The following is a 24,801-nucleotide window of genomic DNA, read 5'->3' on the forward strand; positions in this document are numbered from 1 at the left end:
CAAAGAATAGACGCGTGGGAGGACTGAAAAGGGAGGAGGGTGTTTTGGTAAAAAGACAAAACAGAGGAGGCAAAGGCTTATAAACTGCCACAGGAAAGGTTCAGCTCAGCTTCAGCTCCAGCTCCATCTGCAACATAAATTTTTTCTGCCGGGCCGAAATTTTATCGCAGAGCTTCGATGAAGAATTTGGCAAGGTTAATGTGGCGAGCCGCTAATTATGGGAAGAGATCATTATCATCGCAAAAAGTAGCCGGAATCAATGGGCTTCGATGCTTACCCAAGCGATTCATCTATTGTTATGCTGCGGCGACGTCCAACTCCATCTTGGATTTCAATTCGTTGAAATCATCACTTTTACCTTCGACGACCCATTTCGCAGGTCAGTCCAAATTTTGAACTAAGCTCATGTATATCGGTTGAATATTTCTTGATTATGTATTTGTTGGGAGGAATTTGAGGTTTTGGGAGATTATATGTGCTGAGTGGATTGATTGTGAGTCTTACTTATCTGGGTTTGCTAGGTTTTAGGTCTTATGGTTACAGTCGACGGAGAGAGTATTTACACAAAAAGACTTCTGTTTTTTTTGGTCCGTGAAAAATTCTACTGATGTTACATGGCGCTAAGTTTTCAATCCAAAAGTTGTTGTTGTACTGCTTACTGTAAAATACAACCGAATTTTTTTAATTCTTCATAAACTTTAGTTTAATCCCGAAGTTAGTAATTTTTTATCAGAAAGACAAGTGAGAGAATGAAATGCGGAACTGAATTAATTCATTTGAATGTTTCGTTGGTACAAGTGCACCTTTATTTTCTTGATCTAACACTGCCTCGGACAGGACAGAGGAGGACCATGTTTATTCAAACACAAGCAACCCCTAATCCATTGTCACTGATGTTCTTTCCTGGGAAGCCTGTCATGGAAGGTGGCAGTGCTGATTTTCCTAATGCTCGTGCAGCCATGAATTCTCCTCTCGCAAAGGCTTTATTTGGAATTGATGGTGAGCTTTTCATACATACCTTTTATGATGTATCGCATGAATGCCATGTACAAGTGCATTGGAATGCTTCTGCTGCTATGCTTGATATCTGTAGTTCATGGTTCTTGTCTAAACTTGACTAATGGTAGTTTTAGCCATAATTAGGTCAGGAACAATCGATCTTTCATTAAGATTAGATCTGCGATACTGTTTGATGGCATAACTTTGTCAAGGGTCCTTATCTGTTCATAGAAATTCAACCCTTTGAAATCTTTTAAAGTTCACTTCACCTAGGAGATAAATATGTCATGCACTTTGATGTTCTTCCTTCTGTTGTTTTGTGTTCTTCACCTTTAACCTGGCTGCACTTGGTACATCATAGTTGAATGTAGTTGATATTCTGCTAGTATTTGCTTGATTTAACACTATCCGGGTAATGGTTTCTATTCATCTACCAGACTCATGGACTGTGATGTGATAATGTTATGTTCTGCACATGTGGTTTTGTCCTCTAGCAGATTGCTTGTCATCTCTGCACTTGTCTTCTACATAGATGAAAGACTATTGACATCTGCCTGAGTCTCAACCTGTGGTTGTATAGCTATTATAACATAAGACAAATTTTACAATTTAGTAAAGCAAATTTTGTCTTTGTTTGGACACTAGCCTTTGACTAGTAATTTTTGCACTACGAAATGCAATCTGATTTGATCAAGTCAACAGAATAAGCAAGCTGATGGAGACTAAAGAACTGAATGTAACAGTAGCAAAATAATAAACAATAAACTTTGTATTAATGATCTTTTCATGGAAGCCAGTCTTTTTCAGATCCTCAGGCCCAAGATGGAAGCCTGGAATTTCTAAATGGGCTGTATGTTCTATTCCTGGCCTGTGGTGATTCCTTACATTTGATAGCCTTGAGTAGCCCTTGGATTTTGTCTGAATAATGGATGCTTTATTTCTAAGTAATCTGCAGAGCAAGTTGCTATTAGCTAAAGGTTGGGGTGGAAAAAACCAGATTATGCTTTATGCCTTATATGTCTTATGACTTCAGTTTATGTATATGTCTCAATACAATTGGTTCATGTGATATGTCTTAAAGGCAAAAGTTTTGGTGCAAGAATAACAAAAACAAACTCTTTTTTTAACCACCCCAAGATTCAGTTTTCTGTATATGTTCTGTGCTTTCTGTAGCTAGTTGCAATCAATACTTGTCTTCTGTTCTTTTGAACTTGCTATATTTTATAGGCCCAATCACTGTTTGATTTTCTGTTCACTTTGGTTGGGATTTCTGTCCCAATTTATCTGTAGGCTGTTGGCCAGCCACCAGCATAATTATGTCTGTTGCTGATACAGGGATTACACGAGTCTTCTTCGGTTCTGACTTTGTAACTGTGACAAAGTCGGAGGATGCTTCTTGGGAATTTTTAAAGCCTGAAATATTTGCAGCAATCATGGACTTTTCTACGTCTGGGAAGCCACTAATCATGGATTCAAATAGTTTGGATTCCACGGACACAGCTATCCATGAAGATGATTCAGAAACTGTAGCGATGATCAAAGAACTTTTGGAGACCCGTATTCGACCAGCAGTACAAGACGATGGTGGTGATATTGAGTACAGAGGATTTGTTCCAGAAACTGGAATAGTCAGACTAAAAATGCAAGGTGCATGCAGTGGTTGCCCTAGCTCATCTGTCACTCTGAAGTCTGGCATCGAAAACATGCTGATGCACTATGTTCCAGAAGTCAAAGGTGTGGAACAGGAACTTGATACTGAAGATGAAGATCCTGCACTGACTGGAGCAGCTTATGAGTAGTTGAAGTGCTAGAAATTAGGTAACAAGTGCAGAAGATTTCTTGTATCTAGCAGTTGTATGTGCCAATTTTTGCCTAGATAGTGTGAGGATTAAAGTCATTTTCTTGATTTCCCATCAACATGACTTTTATATCTTCTTCTTGGAAATATCACCATTGCTTTATCTTGCTTGTCTGATCTTGACACCGTATTTAGAAGTCCAGACTTTATTAACCGCCTAAACTTGTCTGATCTTGATAGTAGCCACTCATGGTCGTCAATCCCTTCCCTGCAGCTAGGACGTAATTCTGCTTAGTGACATTTTTTATTTGTTTAAATTCAATGTGGTACCGTAGTACTGTGTCCAAGGTTCTCCCAGTAATGAAAACATGGGAACCAAGACAACTTACTGGGTACCTTTTATATTGCATTTCTGATATGTTGGTTATTTCGAGAAGGATAGGAATAGGGTTTGCGAACAAGCAATAGCAAAACGTGTGTCAGGTTGATTATGGTCTTCTTCTCGTGCAGGTTTTGTTAGGGTAAACATAGAGTGGGCAGGCAGCAAAAGCAAAACTGGATTAGGTAACGCACCAGAGATGGATCAAAGGTCCAGACAATAGCTTTGGAAACCTAGTAGTGGATTCGGCTTCAATTGTGTCCTTGAAGTTTTAGCAAATTCTTCCATTTTTCTTGTTCCTCTAGGAGTTTGTATTCTAATCTGAAGTAGGGCAAACAGATGAAGACGTCCTAGGTTGTGCATTCATTCTTCCATATACAAAGGCAAGTCCAGTAAATCAATAATACTTCTTTGGTCAATGATTCATTTCATCCATTAAATTTCACGAACTACGTTTATGCTGTTTTCAAAGACCTCTGCTCAAAATCCTAAACCCAAAAAAAGTCGTGTCAATTTATTAATCATGCCTTGGGTTCTTGGCAACAATACGTGTAACCTCAAAACCCAACGCATACACCGTTCTTTTTGGTATCTACTTCAGCAGGTTGCATGCGTTTTACATGCTTCAGCCAAAAAGATAACTGAATAAACAAGTGAATGGATGGAAAGTAACATTAGGCTGTTCTCGTGATCTATAATTGTATGAAAATGTCTATGACCATTTCTGATAACGTATATGGTAATTAATTGGTTAATGTGAAAAATTTTGTGCACCATTTTAAGCAAATGGAGTTTAAAAATCGAAATTTGAATTTTTGGATGCAACTGCATAAACCAAGACAAAGGAGAAAAATGTCTTGTATCGTTAACTCTTCACAATGTGCAACTTAACAAGCTTTTAGTGCTAAATAGTGGGATTTGCCTCACTTTCAACCAAACCCATGCTTCATTGGTAAATGCAAAGAACGTACCCGCGTCAGTTTTCAATGTAACTTCAATTGCTGCAACGATTTATCACCTCCCCTTGCCTTATTAAAAGCTAGCAAAAGAATGAAAAAGTGAAAATAATATATAAAGCAAAGAAGAGAGAGCGTCTTTTCTGATGTTCTTGAGTGTGGGGTGATCAGTCCAGAGAAGAGTTCAGGAGAGTGCTTACAAGAGGAAAAAAATGGTGGGGTGGTGGAGAAACAAGAGAGAAGCTAGACTATCGGTCCAACTGCTGCTGCCACTGTGTGTTCGCTGGATAGCTGAAGAAATGACTGATTCAGTTCTTGCAGATGCCACCACTAATGCTCTTTGTCCTGGCCATTTTTTAGAAAGGCATTGAAGATGGTTCAAGAGCAATATAACTCATTGAGACATCCTGCACGTCCTGTTATTAGCATGTAATGCTACAAGCTTTATTCCTTCGTCTTTGATGATTTAAGCGTCCGATTCATATTGTCATTTCGCTATATTTTTATAGTGCTTTAATGTAGCTTTTCCTACCCTTTATGGTTTGTGAATGGATACATCAGCATATTATCTTTTTCACTTTTCTGAATAACTCTGTTTGCTCCTCAGCCCATTGCTGAAGTGCATGTCTCTTGTTTCTGTTTCCATTCTTCCCCTGTTAACGAATGGTCGACTTGAAGACCTGGAAAAGGTTAAATGTATTAGATATGGTAGGTCTAAAGTGGGATGGCTGGCTTCATATCTCATGACAGGGTAAATTGCAAGGATCTATTGCCGGTGTGACTCTAGTCACCAGTAGACGGCTCCATTGACCTCACCTGTGAGGTAGCGCGCAATTTCGCAATTTTGTCCAGACATTATAGGATTCTTCCTCAATTTTTGCTTTGCTGCCTTTTTCATGTCCAGTAAAGTACGCCATTGTCGTGTCCAATTCCTTCTCATGCATGGTATATGCTGAGATACTTCATTGTCTATTCCGCATGGAACAAATAGAGAAACTTCGTTGATAGTGCCATAATTTAACTTTTATTATTTGGTCTCTTTGGACGGACAGGAATAATTACACAAGAAACAATAAGAGTGCGTTTGATAAAACTGAAGGTTGAAATCTGAAATCTAAAGTCTGAGGTTTGAATTCATTAAGTTATTGAATTGTTAAATGTTAAATCAAATATATTTGAGTGTATATCACATTCAGTGATAAGTGAATAGTTTATCACTTATTTTTTAAAATCAATTTTACCTAGAAAATTCAGTGCTACTTAATTAATTCAGATGTTCAATTTTGATTATTAATCACATTTGAACATATTAGCATCTGAATCTATTAAGTTTAAGTGTTGAATTGGATTATCAAACATGACTTAAGTGTGTTTGGATACTCATTATTTAGAAAAATTATTTATTTTGACACTGTTATACTTTTTTATAATGTGATATATATATATGAGAGAAAAAGATTAAAAATATATTTATTATATAATTCAAATAATTATTTCATATAATGATATATCCAAACACACATAATATTTTTCCTAGCCAAACAAAAAGAGTTTCGTTGGTTGCATTTTCATCCTTTTATTCATGTAGTCAAGTCCTTTAAAAAAAAGGACTTCCAAATACCAAATGCATGATTGTAATTGAGATTTTTTTTTTAGACCAACAACTCAGGAAACTTACAGTAATGTAATGAAGAATATCTGTCTAATGTTCATAATGACATGTTTTAATTGTACATGCTAAAAAGAAAATTATTTTAGAAGTTTATGGAAAAATTTAACCTTGACTACCATTCCATGTCCATAAAAATTAAATGGCAAACGCGAACATGTTCTTCACCTGTAGACGAAAAGTGGCAAATTAACATGATGCTCCAATAGGCTTATTCTGAGTTGACAGCAACAAGCCATCATCCGCAGTTGGCCGGCGGAGCGTATTAATGTTCTTGTTTGTGTGTGTGTGCGTGTGTGTGCGTGAGAGTCATAAGAGCAAGACGAGAGTGTTGAGGAGAGGTGAAAGAAATGGTTGGAATGTGGTGGTGGAAAAACAAGAGAGAGGTGCGACTACTGGTGCACCTACTGCTGCCACTGAGTGTTCACTTTGTAGCCGAAGAGATGACTAAATCAGTTCTTGTGGACGTCACCACTAATGTTCTTTGTCCAGGCCAGTCCACATGCCCGGAGGCCATCGACCTCAATGGTCTTCAACAAACCGTAAGAGATTCTCAAGCTGCATGGATAATCTCCCAACCCCTTCTCTGCCAATGCATGTTTTTACTGGTTATGTAAGGTGGGATTTGCGTGTTTTTTAATTCAAGAAGATGGATAAAGTAAATTCTCGTTTTTTGGTGGGCTGCATTATGCTTTCAATCTGACCAATTGGCACTTTAATCAACTCCATTTACTGCTTTAATGACCTGACATTCTTGATATTTTTGAACTTCATTCATACCAAACTCTTTAGATGGACTCCACCAATGAGAGGCTACGGACTAATTAATCGTGATCAGTTGTTGCTAAGATGGGTCTTTTTGGCGTTAATTCTGCAGTATTCTTGTCTGTTGGAAGTTAAGGCCTGCAAAAGAGTAACAACCCACGAGCTTTTGCAGCTAGTTGGGCGGTTTATGGAAGTTCTGATTTTGACAACAGTCCAGAGGCATTGCATGATGTTGTCCTTTCCATCCTCTAATAACTTCGCAAAGCTAAAAATGTGTTACTGGGCACATTTTTCTTAGTAATAATAAAATTTTTCTATGAAATTCTGGTTCTTACGTGTTTCAATCATGCCAAAATTGGTCAAAGCTTCCTTATGTAATTTTGCTTTAATTAAATTAAAAATTTATTTTTATTGAAGTTCATACTTACAGAAATTCATAATGAGGCGAAATAAATGATCCTTTAAATGGAGGGGTTTTTTTTCGGGTAATTTTAAATGAAGGGTATGTTAATGTCACGGGAAATTTTGGTGGAATCTGAAGGTACGATTAAAATCATGTAGGATTTTTGCAATTTCTAGCATAACTTTTCCCATAGGAAAATTCATCCTCTTTCACAGTTTCTTTGAGTGAAGTTTGAACAATATGATCTCCATTAGTATAGAGGAATTCCACTATGTAATAAATTTCAGGTCTACAATTAGGTTTAGATGAAATGAGGAATTGAATTCTTGATAGTTGATTTTCGTAGACTAACCAACCCCAACAGGGGATAATAACTTAGCTTAATTGGTAAATAACTGGCGACATGTATGAATATTGGCAATCATTGGCTGGTATGAACCAGAAGAGTTATTTATTTGCTAGGATGGATACTGAAAACAGTGCCGGAAGTAATCTTGACCTAGTCAAACAGAACTGATAGAATGGTGTTTATGTGAATGTGGGGAGATCATCACTTTGCACAGATTTGGTATACTGTGTTTACTGTTTGGTTTTCCTTTCTTCACCTTCTTCTTTTTGTTCTTGGATGGGATAAGTTTCCTCTTATGTACTATGTGCTGTCACAAGTAGACTGTTGGAATCTTCAAGATGGTGGTTCTTCCAGTTCTAGGTCAACTTTCAGATGATTATGGTCGAAAGCCACTCCTCCTTGCAACATTTTCTGCTGATATTCTTCCTTTCGGTACGCACTTCATAAACATTTCTTTCTTTTTTTAGGTGAAGTTAATAACTTTGACATCAACATTTTGTATTCCCTCAAAAGTTTCGTGAATTCGTGGAAATGATAAGGCTTTACTCCAATGTTAATTTTTTATCTTGATTCCTACATAAATGTGTCTTGTATTTCTTCAGCTGTGCTCGCAATCAATAAATCAAAGGGGTTTGTGTATGCGTTCTACGTTTTGCGGTTTGTTTCTCTGATCTTCAGTCAAGGAAGTATTTACTGCATTGCTGCTGCTTACCTGGTAACAACTTCATTCAATACCTTTTGGGCACAGATCCTTCTTGCAATTATAATAAAAGTAAAAAGGGCATTTTCTGTTTTCTGACAGGCGGATGTTGTTGATGACAACAAGAAGGCTACAGGTTTTAGCTGGATGATGGGCCTAATTTCTGCATCCCGTGTCCTGGGAAATGTTCTTGCTCGTTTTCTTCCTGGGACTTGTTTTTTTGAGGCATGTTACTGCAATTATCTGAGAGCTATGCGACAATTAATGCTTGCCTAATTTTTAAAGCTACTGTTTCGCAAGTCAATTTTTCCATTTCAGGTTGCAATAGCCCTCCTGATCTTTTGTCCTGTATATATGACACTCTTTCTGGCTGAGACTATAACTCCAGCTCCAAAGGTTGACCAGTGTCTGCCATACTTCAAGAAGGCGTTTAAGCTTATTCAAGAACAATATGACAATATCAGATATGCTGCGGGTGTGGTTATTAGCAGGTAGATAATCATTTTCTTCTGTAGTTTAACCCCTCAAATGTCCAATACATGGTTTGGTTTATCTTGTGCCTTAGATTGTAGTATTCTTCCTCTTCATGATTTATAGGTGACTGACAGCTGCATACTACAGTTTACGCTTTCTGAACAATTTTCATTTTCTCCTCAGCCCTACACTGAAGTCCGTTTCACTTGCTTTATTCTTCTATGAATTGGGGATGTCTGGCGCCACTAGCACTCTACTGGTATGTTATCTATAATATAAAAGATGAACTCAACTGCTTGAAGTTCTATTAGATATAGGTGATTCAGTTGGTGTCCAATACTATTCATTTGAAACTTTTTTGCAGCAAAATATCAAACAGTAGGTTTAATATTCAGTTAGCAGGACGAAATTTTGATAATGAAGCAAAAGAAATTTGATGGCTTTGCTACGGAATCGCGTATCTTTGCCAATCATAAACTTATGGATGCATCATGGGAAATTTGAACAAAATTCATTGAGTTTACCTCAGTTTCCTGCTAGTTGGTTGAGATTCTTTTTGATTCCATCTTCTGTCCTATTCTAGGCTTGGTTTTGCATTTTACTTTTGGAAAAACCTCTGGCTAAGAGCCTCTTGAACTAGGAAATACCATATATTGCGGAATGTTTGTGCTTAGATTGAAGTCCTCAAGCATCTATTTCGTACTCATGTTTGGAGCATATTGATGAACACGAAAAAGGCAAAACACAAAGGAAACATGAGAAGGCAGTATTAATTGTTCTTGTATATTTATTTCCCATCAACATGGATTATCATTAGCTTAGGGAGATCTCCTTGGTCATCTTTTCTTTCCTGGCAGAGAAGTTCAACAAAGAAGTTATGAAAAGCTTTGATAAATGAAAAGGACAATTCGTTGCAGAACTTCAGTTTCAATGACAGGCATCTTTTTAAGTGATTGTATACTCGCATAGATACATCAATGTGGTAAAGTTTAAGTCGGTTGCTCAAACATAGCAATCAATTGCTTAATTTTGCAATCATATTTAAGTGTATCCTTCATTTGTTAAATTGGTCAATTAATCCTTGATTTCACAACCCCAACTTCATTATTCCCTTGATAGAGGAATTAGACTTATTGATGATCCTTAGAAGTTCAGTACAGGTTTTTGCTATTTATTTGCAAATTTTTGTTTTTTCACTTCTGTGGGTTGAACTTCTCTCTTTTGTGTGGGTTCCTTTTTGTCATCAAGCTACACATAATGACTCTACAGTTATTCTTCCAACCAAGAAATTTTCCCCTTTTTTCGTGACATTTATCTCAAAAGTCAAAACTACTTGAGAGTCATTTTCCATCTAAAATGTTCCTGCTGCGCTGTGTTTAGGTCTGCCTAGCTCCTTTTGGCTTTCCTATCAGTGTATTTAGTTTCTGCTACTTTTGCAGTATTATCTGAAGGCGGCTTTTGGTTTTGACAAAAATCAATTTTCAGAAATTTTGATGGTGGTTGATATTGGTGCAGTCATTTCTCAGGTAATTTACAACCCATTGCTTTCGTTCTATGACATTAACTCCTGAAGCAGTTTTTACTTGGTGACCTGATCAACCTAGAAATGGATCTGTGTAGCTCAGTAGAATGACAAGCTGAAAATAGCAAGATCCGTAGGCACATTAGCTTTTCACTAATTCAACACGTTTAAAAGGGATCTTCTAGAGTTTATTTTTCTTCTTTCGAATCTTATGGATGATTAAATTGTCCATGCAGCTAAAAAAAAGTGCATGTACAGTAGATACTTAAGATAACCAAACAGGTCTAAGAAGCAGAAAAAGATATTACCGTGTGGGACATTTAGGTCAACCCTCTCTTTCTCCCTCCTATTCTTGGTCATTCCATCATAGACAGATCTGCATACAAGATATATGCACACGGTATATTGCTTTTTATTCAACATTACTCAGATTCAGTTGTAGCCACGTAAGTTCATTACTGATTGAGGCTTGAATAGTTTACTTAACCACCCTCATGATTTTTGCCTTTCAAGTGCCTTGAGTCCTCCACAACTTCTTTAACTTCTTTACTCACTATTTGCTAAAATTGTATTTCTTCTGTAGTTGCTGGTGCTTCCGATCATCACCCCTTTGGTTGGAGAGAAACTTATCCTTTGTGCAGCATTACTCTCGAATGCAGTATATGTAAGCTGCCTAGTTAATGTAGCACCTGGTTTGTCAAACTTTGTTTTTGTTATAGTGCTTATACCATGAAATTTGATCGATAGAGATACTCTCTGTTTACAGGCCTTGCTTTTTGGCTTAGCCTGGGCACCATGGGTAAGAGCAACTCTTCCATACAAAATAAATTGGTAAAAAAATGTACCATTAACGGAGAGAGAGGAGAGTAAAGAAGCACGACTGTTTCATGTTTACTCTGCATTGGTACCAAATTAGCACTACAAACATGACGGCCAAAACTTGAAACTACAATGTCAATGAAAAGTTCTTTACCAGCCATCCATTCGTAATACAGGTAACCTACTCCATTGCTGCTTTTGGAGTTGTTAACGTCCTTGTGAGACCTTCTGTAAGTGACTTTTCCGGTAATATGCAAACGTGTGCAATTGTGCTCTTCAAAATTCGTCATTTCATATGTGCTCCATTTTAACATGTTTGGTCGATTGCAGAGCTTTGCTCTCATATCCAAAGCAGCAAGTTCAACTGATCAGGTGGCTATCTTATTTGAAACATGAAGGAAAGCTTTCAAGTTATTGGAATTGGTAGCTATCTAATTGAATTATTGACTTCGTGTCTTAATCACAGGGAAAGGCACAAGGAATTATTTTAGGCGTCCAGTCATTTTCGAGTTTGTTGTCGCCACTAGCAATGACACCACTAACCAGTAAGTAAGCTACTTTTGCAATCTTTTTCAGATTTTAGAAGATTTTGGCTTAGTTGTTTAAGAAATTTTTTGATGCTCTAGACTTGTTCCTGTCAAGAGATGCACCATTCAACTGCAAAGGCTTCAGCTTTGTGTGTGCATCTTTATCTGTGGTATGCCTCTCCACCTCCTTGCTTTCACCTGTCGTCTCTCCTTATGAATTTTAAATCTCCAAATATGAGTGTCAGCGCTTCGGGTCCTAACTCCGGTGCTTGCTTCCTTTTCATAGGCTATTGCACTTTGTTTCGCTTTTATGTTGAAGCCAGATACTTCGAAGAAACCCTTGGAGGTTGATGCAGAACACAATAAAGCACCACTTTTGTCATAGCGTATATATGGTGCCAAGGAGGAGTCGGCATCCTCTGAAGCTGTAGAAGCATCACTCTCGTCATATTGTCTGGTGCTAGTAACTCCATTTAAACCGGTCGGCAAGTCCTTCAATGCTGTGGTCTTTTTCCAACCTAGAGTTGTATCTATGATTTGGTCTCATTCTCATGTAATATGGCCATTGGCCTATTTCTGAATAATTTGTGTGTGTGTGTGTGTGTGTTTCAATCTATAGTTCTGTTATGCTTAATTTGCATTCCTTTCTGAGCGTGATGCCTGATTTGTACTCCATTCATTGACTGTTTTTCAAGTGATTTCCTGGTCATAATTCACACTGGATTCCTGAAGTGGAAAGGGGGCTTTCTTGATCCTCTTTTTTTTTTTTCACTTTGCACTTCCTGCCATTTCGTACACAATTCTATGCATGTTTTGCAACATAAAAAAGATAGATTATGCAAAAACATGTTCTTTTTAATAATAATATGGGTTAATTACATTTACCTCCCCTGAGGTTTGACCAAATAACGAATCGATCCCTGAGATTTGACCAAATAACAAAAAGGTCCCTCAACCGTTAGTCTTTGCCGTTGACTGTTAGGGTTAATTACATTTACCCCCCTGAGATTTGACCAAATAATGAATCGATCCCTAAAATTTGTCCAAATAACAGATTCCTCCCCCACACTAACTTCTGTCACTTATATGTAACGGAAATAGCCAAAAGTCTGAATAACCCTTATTGATTTCCATCAAATTTTTGACCTATCGATTTTTGTGTTTTCAGAAAAAAATTTTGGTTAACAGATAAAATTTTGAATCCAACAAATTATTAATTTATTTAACAGATAAAAGCAGAGTAAATTTTGATAGACCTTGTAATGCAAAATTTGCCATACACGTATTTTGTAATTTGGTGAAATAGTGTGACAAAATTTGGATTACATGGGGTAATATCCATTATCCCATAAAATACCAGTGCTTTACGACTTTTCCCAATTATATGAACAAAGTACCTATTTTTTCAAAAAATAATTTATTTAAAAGATAAAGTAAAATTAAAATTTCTAGCAAATAAGGGGTTGAAAATGTAGTATGCATTTTTTCTTTCCATAATGTACCAGCTCCTTATACTTTTCCTATATTATATAAATGAAGTGACAGAAGTTAGTGTGGGGGAGGAATCTGTTATTTGATCAAATTTTAGGGATCGATTCGTTATTTGGTCAAATCTCAAGGGGGTAAATGTAATTAACCCTAACAGTCAACGGCAAAGACTAACGGTTGAGGGACCTTTTTGTTATTTGGTCAAATCTCAGGGATCGATTCGTTATTTGGTCAAACCTCAGGGGAGGTAAATGTAATTAACCCTAATAATAATCTCTTACCAAATTCAGTTACCATTGTTCGCATGTACTACAAAACAAAGTCAGCATTAAATTGCTAAAAGGTAAACGGGTCTGTATCTTTTGTGACTACCACAGAGTTCGTATAATCAAGAACTGCAATTGCGGAGTTTCTGTTTTTAAGTGGTCCACATATGTATGCCGATTTATCTCTGAATCATGTCAAAGAAATTAAGACCTTAATATAAAACTAGGATTATTATCCAAGCCTTTGATTTAAAGTTGGGCAGGAGTAATTAAGACTTCAATTGCCCACGAAAGCCACTTGATGGCACGCACGTGACACGCCCATCAAGGGTGCGCCTCACCCAATGCTGCATGCCTGTTTTCCTTCCATGGGAAGGATTCTGTTGACTGGTTCAAACTTCAAAACCAAAGGCACAACCTGGGAAACTCCTACTACTATGAATTAGTATATTAGTAGGGAATATATTAGTAGGGAAGTTCAGCCAAAGCCATTGCTTCTTTTACGTCAGTATCCTTATATTCAACTGCCGGCAGCCCCAGCACCACCACATAGAACCTTCATCCCTCTGGTTATCTGTTTTAAGGGTCTTTTTTTTTTGTGTCAGAGGAAAAACCGAAAAAGAAATGGTGGGGTGGTGGAAAAACAACAGAGAAGTGAGACTACTGGTGCACCTACTGCTCCCACTCTGTCTTCATTGGACAGCTGAAGAGATGACTCATTCAGTTCTTGTAGATGTAACTACTAATGCTCTTTGTCCAGCCCAATCCACCTGCCCTCAAGCCATCTATCTCAATGGTCTTCAGCAAACCGTAAGAGAATTTTATTCTGCGTGAATGGATGAACGAAAGAATGATGATTTCCCCACTCCCCTTTTTATTTCCGTGTGATTTTTTCGTGTGTATCTGTTTCATATACATATATTCTTCATCCATCAGTGGAGGTGTTCATAGGAATTGAAGTGGGATTCTCTCTGTTTTGGAGAAGTCTTTCTTTAATGGGATAATGGTTTGAAATTTACCAGTTTTTCTGAAGTTGAAACTGTTGCTACCAACAGTTAACTTAGATGGTTTAATCACGTCAGATTCTTGACCTTGAATTGTTCAGTAATTCTTTGTAGACTTTCATCTAGAAATTTGAACTATGTTGATAATGGTTACCTATCTGTTTGACATAATGGTATTTCAAAGGTAGCATAAGTGCATAACAACGTCTTCGTTGGACTATCCTATGCTATGCTTGACATATGCTTATTTTTTTTCCATTTCTCACCTTAAAGAACTTTGTTAGTGTACTAACAATTTTCTTTTGTATCGTTAAGCCATTGCCCTCTTGATAATGTTGCCTAATAAAGTTATGGGATAATTGCAGAAACCTCCCCTGAAGTTTTTAATACTAACACTCACCTCCCTTATGGTTTAGAAAATAGCACTTACCACTCTTGAATTTAAGGTTTGTGTTGCAGATTCAGTCCATGCCAGAAAAGTTACCATTAAAAATTTTGAGATGAGGATTTGCACCAAATTTGCCCTTAATGCTACTTGCCAAGTTGTATTAACAAAGGAATGACAAAATATGAAAAGCTATAAAGAAGGGTAAAAAACAAAAAAGCCCCCTGTGATAAACCTAATACACAGAAAAGCCCCCCATGGTTTCAAAATATACAACACGACCCCTCATGCTTTGAACTAAATTGTAAAGGTGACGGAATCCGTTAAACTTAACGGAAATGGTCAAAATGACCAAAATACCCTGATATAATTCAACAAAAAAACAGCTCAAAAAATCATTTATTTTATTTTCTAAGTAGAGAGAATTGAGAGTTAAGGGGTAGAATAGGTATATTTGATAAAAATTAGGTATAAAAATTTTTTTTTAGGTTCCAATATGTCATTTCCGTTAAGTTTAACGGATTCCGTCACCTTTACAATTTAGTTCAAAGCATGAGGGGTCGTGTTGTATATTTTGAAACCATGGGGGGCTTTTCTGTGTATTAGGTTTATCACATGGGGTTTTTTTGTTTTTAACCCTATAAAGAATTAGCAAAATTCAAGGAGTGTAAGTACAATTGAATGAATTTTACCAACGAAACAACGGTGAATACTAACGGCTAGTTAAATGACTATATATCCAGGTTATTGCAACAAAGTTTATAAAGAATACACGTCACTTTTAAAACTCTCTATTAGTAATATGAATAGCTATTTATAGGGGTAACACAACTGTTTATGTTGTCAACTCTAATCATATACCTAAAAAAAAATATCGCTGAGCAATCAGCTAATTAATAGCATACTTAAACATCATTAAAAGTTACTGAGCATGAGATAAGTCTAGTTACAAGTAATTAGAAATACATACTAATAAGATAAAGTTGTCTTTAGTAAATGAAAACTGCAGTAAGTGCATTAGAATTACGTACTAAAATTGCTACTGCTGTTGATATTTTCAGATTACAGGGTTATAACTGTATTAATGGAAAGAGATGTAGCAACTTGAGAAGTAGTTGTGGGCTGAACTAGAGGAGATTTTGAAATAAAAATGACTTGAGCAGATATATTTATGCAAGTTCTCTTTATACTTACTTTAGTAGAAACTCCATAATTGCTTACTGATTTTCCTCCCTGCAATTTTATAAAATTAGACTTAAATTGACTGGTTCGAAGAACATAATATAGAAACATGTACGCTGTTTTCTCCCCTCAGTTGGCACCATTCCTTAGTTTTGCTTACAATGGCTAATGATACTAAAATTCACAGGTAATCTAATTTAATTAGTCACTCAATTTGTTGACAAAAAATAAATTTTCTTTTCTAAGATTATTTCATTAAGTTTCCGCAATTAGTTAGGGTATAAAAGTAAAATTATACAATTTATTGTTAGTAATAGGTCCAATTTCCTCTTAGGGGAGGTTAGTACAATTTTAGAAATTATAAGGGCGGTGAGTGCTAGTGTTAAAAACCTTAGGAGAGGTTTCTGCAATTATCCCTAAAGTTATTAGATTCAAGAAAGAGGGTACAGATTATTGGAGAAGTTTTAATACTAATAAACTCACACATGGACCCACCAAGGACAGTGCCACATTTGACAAATTCCATGATAGTAGTAAAATTTGACCTTTTGTGACCAATCGACTGGATGGGTGTTTCTTGTAGATCCCTTCTTAGATTGCTTTCGGGGCGATTTAACTGTTTACTCTCATGCTTAGTCCAACTTAACTGTGTGAGTTTCTTTCAGTTTCTGAAAAAAAAAAAAAGTAAAATTTGACCTTTTGTAGGTTATTTCTTTAGGATTCCTTTTTGTTGGAATTGTATAACACGAGTAATTCAAAACAATGAGCTTTTGCGGCTACTTGGTAGATTCAAAGGTTGTGATTTCAAGAAGAGTTGCATTTGGTCCATTTTCAAAGGCAGATGTAGTCCCTCCATCCCAACAAACCTCCAAATTTCCATTGTTCCAAAGTAATGAGAGTTAAATATTTATCTGTCATTTCAAATGGGATCTCTGTTTAAGTCTTGCCAAAATTGGTCGTAGCATTCTGTGAAGTTTATCATTTTAGATTTTCACACACCGGTACATCTTACAGTCAGAGCAGGATAAACTTAATGACACTGGTGAATGAGCCTATATAGATGATAATTTCAATGAAGGGCATATTTGCGTCGTTTGAAATTTGGTGGGAATATGCAAGATTAGTGCAACTCCTGAATGATTCAGTTCTCATTTATTTTAGGATTTTGCAATTTTTGGGCATAGCTTTTTCAGTAGGAAAATAGTTTTCTTTCACATTTTCCATAAGTGAAATTTGGACTTCGGAATTTTTTGACTTTCCATCAACAGATAGGATAGGAGTAGATTTAGAGTTCAATAAAAGAGAAAAAATAAATTCTCAAACACTGGATTTCCCAAGTCTAGTTTAGCACAATCGACGAGTAAGAGGTAAACATGCATGAATATCAGCAAAGGCTGGCTAGTATGAAACCAAATGGTTATTTTCTTTCTATGATGAAAATGAAGAATGAAAGTAAAATTGACATGGTCAGCGGCAATATTAGAAATTTAGAATGGTTTTGATGGCATGCGAAAAAAAAGTTCATCACTTGCACAATTTTGATACACTTTATTTAGCTTCTGTTTTTCTTTTGATCACCTTCTCCTTTCTTTACTTGAATGGGATAGATTTGCTTGTTAAACTAATTATGTCTTTTCACATATAGACTGTTGGAATCTTCAAAATGGTGGTTCTTCCAGTTTTAGGTCAACTTTCAGATGATCATGGTCGAAAGCCATTTCTTCTTTTTACAGTATCTACTAGCATTTTTCCTTTCAGTAAGTATTGCAAAGTCTGTGTATGGTAATTTCATGTCCTACACTTTTGCACATTCACAATTTTTTACACAAGCACTTGGAATTTACTACCTCTTTCGTACGTAAAGGTTATTATGTTTCGTATTGGCAGCTTTGATCGTCATCAATAAGTCAAAGGGCTTTGTGTATGCTTATTATGTTCTTCGCACAATTAATTTGATCTTTACTCAAGGAAGTATCTACTGCATTACTGCTGCTTACATTGTAAGATCTTTCTTCAACACCTTATTGGGTACAACTTTTTTAGGGGCTGTGAAGACCTGTAAGTGGCATTTTCTGTTTGCTTGCAGGCAGATGTTGTTGACGACAACACGAAGGCTGCAAGTTTTAGCTGGATGATGGGCCTCTTTTCTACCTCCCATGTCCTGGGAAATGCTCTTGCTCGTTTTCTTCCCGGGGCTTATATTTTTCTGGCATGTCACTACCGCAAAAAGAAACAAGTATTGTTTGCCTAATTTTTCAAAGTGATATTTGTAAATCAATCTTCCCATTTCAGGTTTCTGTAGTCCTGTTGATCTTTTCTCCTGTTTATATGGCAATCTATCTGTCTGAGACTGTAACACCAGCTCCAAAAGCAGACCAGCGTTTGCCATATTTTAAGGCGGCGTATAAGATTGTTCAAGAGCAATACAACTCAATGAGATATGCAGCTAATGTTGTCATTAGCAGGTAATACAACACATTCAATTTTTGGCTGTGTTTTTTAAGTGTTAAATTCATAATCTTATGTCTCCTAGATTTCTTTAGCACCTATAATTATGGCTTTGCTTGAAAGTTATAATTTCCAGATGGCTTCCATCAGCATATTATTTCCTATACTTTCTGAAATAAGTTCTTGTTTTATCCTTAGCCCAACACTGAAGTGCATTTCACTTGCTTTGTTCTGCTACGAATTGGGGATGTCTGGCGTCAACAGCACCCTACTGGTATGTTATCTGGAATTTAACAGAGGATGTTAGTTGAGATTCAGTTGCTTGTCCAGTTACTCAATTTGAGGCTTTCAAGTGTATTTTTACTCCCAAATTACTTTCTGCTACTTTTGCAGTATTATCTGAAGGCGGCTTTTGGTTTTGACAAAAATCAATTTTCAGAAATTCTGATGGTGGTTGGAGTAGGTTCGATCATTTCCCAGGTACTGTATGATACCTGTTTCTTCCATTCTTTGGCATAAATCCCTAAAGGCGGTTCTTACTTTGTGCCCTGGTCAATATGGAAAGTAATCTGTGCAGCTTAGTAGAAAGATGGGCACAAAACAATAATACTGCTGCTCCCTATAACTAGCCACATATAGCTTTTGCACTGATGGAATACGTTCATAAGGGATCTTTAAGGGTTCATTTTTCTTCTTTCAAATTCTACCGATGATTAAATTGCCAAGGCACACTACCAAGAGAGACGATCAAATGTATCAAGAAGCACATGAAGCATCTTGACTTGAGTAACATCTAAGTGAATCTTTCAAATCCCTTCAGAAAGATCTGCACAAAATAACTCAATATCCACTGGTTCAGTCACTTCAGTAGTGGCCATATAAACTTCATCTTTGGTTGATGTGCAAATGATTTGCATAACTAAGCACACAACGTTTGCTTTTAAAGGGGGTTGAATCCTCCACAATTTCTTTACCTTACCATTGGCTTTGTTTTTGCTTCAGTTGTTGGTGCTTCCCATCATAACTCCTTTGGTTGGAGAGCACGTTGTCCTCTGTGCAGCTTGCATTTCGTCTGCAGTATATGTAAGTTGGCTAGTTAAAATATTCACACCTAGTCCTGTTATAGTACTCGCACCATGGATCTTTTTTCTCAGAGAGGTACTTTCTGTTTTACAGGCGTTGCTTTATGGCTTAGCATGGGCTCCATGGGTATGAAACTAATTCTTTACATTCAAATTAGATTGGAAACAGTCTCTTCTGAGAAGAGATAAGAGTGAGAGAGTAAGCATTCTTCTTCCATGTTTACTCTCTATTGGTGCTAAATCAGCACTCCATACGCGAAAGATCCATAATTCCATATGTTAAAGCATCTGTTGTTGTTTGTTTACAACTTACATCACATTGCGGCAGCAGTGTATAGCTGATATTTTGAAAGTAGAATGTCCTTGAAACGTTCATCACCAGCCGTTCCAAATACAGGTACCGTACTTCACTGCTTCTTTAGGAGTTGTTAACGTCCTTGTGAAGCCTTCTGTAAGTTTCTGGACTAATAAAATGCAATGCATGCTATTATGCTTTCAAAAACTTCACGATTGTGTCTGTCCTCCAGTTTGATCAGTTTTTGCCTATAACAGAGTTTTGCTCTCATATCAAAAGCGGCAAGTTCAACTGATCAGGTTTGTGAACTAAGTTCTTTATACATATATCTGTTGTTATTATTTCTCTTAACCAGAACTTCGATTAATTAAAAACCTGGAGACTGGCTTCATGCTCTAATCACAGGGAAAGGCACAAGGATTTATTTTAGCCGTGCAGTCTATTGCAATTTTGTTGTCGCCACTAGCGATGACACCACTGACCAGTGAGTTGGCAACTTGGCCGTTTCTTTATGATTGCAAAGGATTCTTTTCTTGATTTTGCTTAACAAATGATTTCATGCTCCAGATTTATTTCTGTCAAAAAATGCACCATTTGACTGCAAGGGTTTCAGCTTCGTATGTGCATCATTTGCTGTGGTAATGCCTCTACACATTCTTGCTTTCTCACCCACCTTATGAAATTCGATGATATATCGAACAACTATGTTAATCTGGTGCTTCATTTTGTTAGGCTATTTCACTTTGTTTTGCTTCGATGCTAAAGCCAAATACTTCAAATCAACCCTCCGAGGTTGATGCAGAAAATGTTGAAGCGCCTTTCTTGTCCTAGTGTGTGGTGCCAATAAACCTACGAGGCTGGATCAGGATGGCCTCTGAAACTGTGGAAACACCACTCTCGCCAAAATTGGATGGTGCCAGTAACCATATTTAGATTGGGTCAGCACGTTTTCTGAAGCTGTGGCATTTCTCTTATCCTGTATGGTAAATATGATGATTAGGCTATTGCCATGTATTAGCCAATTAGCCATTTCCCAGAAATGCATTGTTTCTTCTCCTGGCAGATACATAGTTAAATTTTGTTCTTAGTTATATACTTTACCGAACAGAAAATTTGGGTTTTCGTTGGAAAATTGCTGTATATTGCTGCCATATTTTCGACAGCAATTCTGCATCCAGGTTAGAATATGTAGAATGATGGTCACAAGTCTTTCAAGATTGCTGAAAACGTGTGGTTTTTGTAATTGGTAAGGCTGTTACTGAACTTTATGCCATAATAAGAAAACTTTAACTAGCCGAGGAAAAGAAAAAGGAATACTTGCATTCTAACTTTCTCAGAGTACAACTTACTCGAATTTTACTGCCGACGTGAGGAGGACCTGTCAATGGATAATCTGCAAGAATTCGTATAAAGAATTTATAGTCTCGAAACTTGTCTTGTCTTATGGTGATAATCGAAATTACATCTATCCAAACTTGGATATTACTAACAAAAAAAATTTGGAAGCCTTATTGGCAACATTCAGTATTCATGATATAGGCTGTTCAGTCTAAGGATGTGATTGAGTCGAGTCGAGTCGAGTGCGAGTATAGCTCAACTCAATAGTAGAGAGGTACTGCTCGAACTCAAGCGAGTAGGAGAAATGGAGTTTGAACTCAAATTCGAAGAATGATTCAAAAACTCAGGATCAACTCGATTATGCTAGATTTTTTGCAATTATGATCGAAATCAAGTACTTGACTCTACTAAAAAAGTAATTCTGATAATTTATACAACTCACAAGCATAAAAGAGTAAAATTATAATAACTAAATATATAATTTTTAATTAATTACTTTGCACTCGATAAGGTTCAACGAGCCATCAAACTTGAAAAACCCATACTTGAACTCGGCTTGAATAATTATCAAGTTACTCGCGCTTGACTAGCATTCGATCTTGACCAAGTGACATGTGCCGAACCTGTGTAATAATAATAATAAAACCTAACTACCACCAAAAATTGTCAATAGTCAATTCTAGGTACTGGAGCAGGAACCCTAGGTGTGCAATGGATTATTTGATTCATCTTGTTCCGGAAGACTTTGCTTAATCCGATATACCAAAATTAATTGACTGACAGAATTTACTAACTAATAGACAGTGACAAACATGGTCGTTTCCTCAGGAATTGGGGAGAAATTTGTTTCCTTTCGAGTCAAGATAAACTGGGGGGTTTTAGGATTGACTGCTAATGAACTAAATAAATCAAATGCGAAAAAAAATAATTAATTGACAGAAATAATTGAAAAAACTCTAACCAAGGGTACACTTCAGAAATGGTTCATACACTGATCATTGATTCAAATATAATTCCAATATTTATTAATAGATTGGTTATAGTTGTCATGCACGCGATAAATAACCAATCTTTTCTTAATTTCTCGATAGTTAAGGTACGATCATTAACTATTTTTCTAATCCGGAAACAACCCTAGATACGACCGTAGGATTTAATTTTTGTGACGCCCCCACTTCTCCCTAAGGCGAACCAAACAGTATCAGCGGGACGCCTGCCCAACTCTCGCTAGGATTCGGTACAATCCACAATTCAAAAATTGAAATATTTCAAATAATTTCAATACATAATTAAAGTACTCCAAAATATTTCACACTTACAATTATTTAGCTTTCAAACTTAAGTACAACCTAACGGAATATGTACTATAACCATCCGCTATAATACAATTTAAAATTTTCAAAAAAAGGCTATTTAGTACTATTCACGAGCACGTTTGGTCTCGAACCCTGTTAAAGAAAACAAAAATGTGGGATGAGTTACACAGTCCAGTGAGGTTCCAACACACTCTAGCAGTTCTAATAAATCAAGTAATTGAGCATACCACATGTATGGATCGGGTTGCACGTTGGCTCATGAACATGAGACAATTATCATTATACGAGTACTTTGACCATATCACAGGTATAATACATTAACATGAGACAATTATCATGGTACGAGTAATTTGAGCATGTCACAGGTATGAGTCAAGATTTGCACGTTGGCACATTTGCACGAAATAGTTATCTCTATGCAAAATAAACACACATTGAAGGATACGGTGTTCCAGTGGAACCATGTCGGTCATCTGCACCTTATAACTTTCGAATCCCCTCGGTTTGTCTGTCCATCACCTTATCCCTCCAGTAATAGTACTCGAATATACCGAAACGGTGGCCCAAGATTCCAACCTACTCGACCGAATTCAGTTCTGGCTCGAGTAGGTCAGTAACCAAGGGTAGGACCCAAATTCAGTTTAGAACTTACAATATGCACAAGTAATCAAATAACTTGGCGAACGGTAAAAATTTATTCTTTTGGTAGGTCGAGTGAGATAAAATACACACTCGCCTTAAAATTGTGAAAATTTCATATGAGAAATTACTAGCAACAATTAACACATAAACACGTAAACAATATTTGATAATTTCATGTGAACATGTAATTTATGGTAATCAAATAATCAAGTAGATAGGAAAACGGTAACTAATTATGGTAAACGGTTGACGGTTGACGGTTAACGGTAGTAATCACGGTTAATTGATAGACATTAGTCATTTTAATAGGCCGTCATTGGCCGTTTCTCACTTTACCACTTAAGAGTCAAGGAGATTCATTCCACCCAACTTATGCAGCCATAGCGTAATTAATCATTTAAACACATCACATGAATATGCAATTCAAGTATTTCATGTCGAGTAATTCAAGTAGTTACGTAAATATGCTCTTCAAGCATTTCATATCAAGTAGTTCAAGTAGTCACGTAAATATGTTTTTCAAGCATTTCATATCTAGTAATTCAAGTATACCTTACTTACATATGCATGAGTGTGGTAAATACTTAACATGTAGCACTTAACACTTAATGACTATGGGATAAGCATGTCATAGACTTATTCAAATTATATACTCCTATATGGAACACTCACCTATTCAAAACAAGTGAGTAAGTACCCAAACAAGTGTTTAGGCGTCCACTTCGAGTTCCTCTTGAAGGTCTCCTTGAGCGCCTGAGCAAATAACCATCAATTATTATATACTATCACTTAGAACCCCTACTTATCAAAGAAAGTTGTACTAGTGTACAATCTAAGGAAAATTCATGAATTGACCCTTAATTATTTATAATCGAGACTCGGAAGTGAGTTTCAAAAATACAAGAGAAATCTGATTTCGCCTTTGAAATCAAGTGTAAAACGGTCTAGCAATATCGGAGGAAAATGGAGAGTTTGAAACCCTCAATATCCTTTAAGTTCAGAAATTTCAGATTCGGCAAGCAAATTTTGAAAAATCAGATCTCACTCGCTATAAGTCCAAAATTGGAAAATTTGATACCGTTAGAAACTACTTCCAAAGTACTAAAAGTTTCTAGAATACACTTTTTCATGATTCCAAACGGAAAATACTCAAAATTTAGCTCAAAATTGCTGTTTTGGGGCACTTGAGGCAGGTTTAGGTCGATTTTTGGCCAATTTTGAAAATTCGGCAAAATTCATACAATGTGAACTAACTTTTGAAATTTGAAACTCAATTAGAGTCATAAACAAAGTTTAAAACACAATAAGAGGAACAATAATCGGAGTTTTGAGCACCAAGATATAGTAACTCAAAGTTGCTGAAAATTTGAGACAATTATGAAATTTTCAGGTTTAAAGTACCAACTTTGAGATTTTGTTCGAGTATCGAAATGGACTCGGAATGGCACCAAATTAGCAGTATTACACTACCATATAGGAGCCATTTCTCTACCAAATTTCATAGGAAAATTCATTCGAAAAGTTGGTTAACGAAACCACTAAAGTCCCAAGAAGTTCCAAGGCAAATCTGCCTCGGACTTCCGTTTTTCCGTTTTCAAGCATTTGGCCGAGGAAATTTCCTCAAACATGATTCATTGGTGTAGACAAGGTCTAATAAACATTTCAAGATAGGTTTGGTAGGTGATTAACACCAAAAATCTCGAATTAACAAGTCTCAATCAAGTTTAGTAACAATTCTGCCTAAAAGGAGAGTTTTCCTTCAAGAAGTCAGTTTCGAAATACGACCACAATCACTCAATTCAACTCGGAATTGGAGGTGGTTAGTGGTGTTGGAAAACACATTCATAAAGCTATAATTTCTCAGAAGAAACCATTTTCAAAATCTATCCACAACTAGTCCACATTGGAGCCTTAAGTTGTAGTTCATGTTCTGCCTTTCAGGGAACTAACGAAACAGGGCAGCCAAGTTCAAACGATTGGTATGGATTACTCATG

The 24,801-nt window shown here is 36.5% G+C and overlaps 3 protein-coding genes and 1 long non-coding RNA gene across 8 annotated transcripts; 3 read left to right on the top strand and 1 right to left on the bottom strand.

Moving 5' to 3' along the window:
* Positions 1-5: 5 nt before the first annotated feature.
* On the top strand, positions 6-3,595 carry LOC113730681 (nifU-like protein 4, mitochondrial). 3 transcript variants are annotated; one of them, XM_027255537.2, is made up of 4 exons: positions 55-379; positions 838-999; positions 2,290-2,817; positions 3,308-3,595. In XM_027255537.2, the coding sequence occupies exons 1-3, from the start codon at positions 178-180 to the stop codon at positions 2,796-2,798; spliced, it is 873 nt and encodes a 290-aa protein (XP_027111338.1). In that variant the 5' UTR covers positions 55-177; the 3' UTR covers positions 2,799-2,817; positions 3,308-3,595. The 3 variants fall into 3 exon arrangements, with proteins under 3 accessions (XP_027111339.1, XP_027111338.1, XP_027111340.1); XM_027255538.2 differs by lacking the exon at positions 3,308-3,595 and having other exon boundaries at positions 6-379; positions 2,335-2,967; XM_027255539.2 differs by lacking the exon at positions 3,308-3,595 and having other exon boundaries at positions 238-379; positions 843-999; positions 2,290-2,967.
* On the bottom strand, positions 2,511-4,772 carry LOC140036620 (uncharacterized). The gene is made up of 2 exons (XR_011840170.1): positions 4,333-4,772; positions 2,511-4,215 (listed from the first exon to the last, which is right to left on the bottom strand). It is a non-coding gene; the product is annotated as an uncharacterized lncRNA (long non-coding RNA).
* Positions 4,773-5,905: 1,133 nt separating this feature from the next.
* LOC113730682 (uncharacterized) lies at positions 5,906-11,994 on the top strand. Of its 3 annotated transcripts, none has more exons than XR_003458381.2 (14): positions 5,906-6,343; positions 7,639-7,750; positions 7,921-8,033; positions 8,121-8,243; positions 8,337-8,509; positions 8,676-8,751; positions 9,932-10,018; positions 10,598-10,678; positions 10,781-10,813; positions 11,010-11,079; positions 11,164-11,205; positions 11,300-11,378; positions 11,460-11,530; positions 11,647-11,994. XR_003458381.2 is itself a non-coding variant. In XM_027255540.2 (14 exons), exons 1-14 carry the CDS (start codon positions 6,152-6,154, stop codon positions 11,743-11,745), a joined length of 1,335 nt encoding a protein of 444 aa, XP_027111341.1. In that variant the 5' UTR covers positions 5,916-6,151; the 3' UTR covers positions 11,746-11,994. The 3 variants fall into 3 exon arrangements, 2 of the variants coding, with proteins under 2 accessions (XP_027111341.1, XP_027111342.1); XM_027255540.2 differs by having other exon boundaries at positions 5,916-6,343; positions 11,010-11,063; XM_027255541.2 differs by having other exon boundaries at positions 6,211-7,537; positions 11,010-11,063.
* Positions 11,995-13,599: 1,605 nt separating this feature from the next.
* On the top strand, positions 13,600-20,838 carry LOC113729615 (uncharacterized). The gene is made up of 14 exons (XM_027253885.2): positions 13,600-13,924; positions 17,331-17,442; positions 17,573-17,685; positions 17,772-17,894; positions 17,978-18,150; positions 18,332-18,407; positions 18,527-18,613; positions 19,136-19,216; positions 19,310-19,342; positions 19,613-19,666; positions 19,768-19,809; positions 19,916-19,994; positions 20,078-20,148; positions 20,243-20,838. Exons 1-14 carry the CDS (start codon positions 13,739-13,741, stop codon positions 20,339-20,341), a joined length of 1,329 nt encoding a protein of 442 aa, XP_027109686.1. The 5' UTR covers positions 13,600-13,738; the 3' UTR covers positions 20,342-20,838.
* The last annotated feature ends 3,963 nt before the right edge of the window (positions 20,839-24,801 follow it).

This window comes from Coffea arabica, chromosome 2e (genome assembly GCF_036785885.1).
Source record: "Coffea arabica cultivar ET-39 chromosome 2e, Coffea Arabica ET-39 HiFi, whole genome shotgun sequence".
Lineage (NCBI taxonomy): Eukaryota > Viridiplantae > Streptophyta > Magnoliopsida > Gentianales > Rubiaceae > Coffea > Coffea arabica.

What these genes read in the sequence shown, in the direction of transcription:
- LOC113730681 (XM_027255537.2), top strand. Translation starts at nt 178, where the DNA reads ATGAAGAATTTGGCAAGGTTAATGTGGCGAGCCGCTAATTATGGGAAG. An exon ending in TTCGACGACCCATTTCGCAG is followed by an intron (nt 380 to 837) that starts GTCAGTCCAAAT and finishes TGCCTCGGACAG; the next exon opens with GACAGAGGAGGACCATGTTT. An exon ending in GGCTTTATTTGGAATTGATG is followed by an intron (nt 1,000 to 2,289) that starts GTGAGCTTTTCA and finishes ATTTATCTGTAG; the next exon opens with GCTGTTGGCCAGCCACCAGC.
- LOC113730682 (XM_027255540.2), top strand. Translation starts at nt 6,152, where the DNA reads ATGGTTGGAATGTGGTGGTGGAAAAACAAGAGAGAGGTGCGACTACTG. An exon ending in TCAATGGTCTTCAACAAACC is followed by an intron (nt 6,344 to 7,638) that starts GTAAGAGATTCT and finishes TGTCACAAGTAG; the next exon opens with ACTGTTGGAATCTTCAAGAT. An exon ending in CTGGGACTTGTTTTTTTGAG is followed by an intron (nt 8,244 to 8,336) that starts GCATGTTACTGC and finishes TTTCCATTTCAG; the next exon opens with GTTGCAATAGCCCTCCTGAT.
- LOC113729615 (XM_027253885.2), top strand. Translation starts at nt 13,739, where the DNA reads ATGGTGGGGTGGTGGAAAAACAACAGAGAAGTGAGACTACTGGTGCAC. An exon ending in TAGGTTCGATCATTTCCCAG is followed by an intron (nt 18,614 to 19,135) that starts GTACTGTATGAT and finishes TTTTTGCTTCAG; the next exon opens with TTGTTGGTGCTTCCCATCAT. An exon ending in GCTTAGCATGGGCTCCATGG is followed by an intron (nt 19,343 to 19,612) that starts GTATGAAACTAA and finishes TTCCAAATACAG; the next exon opens with GTACCGTACTTCACTGCTTC.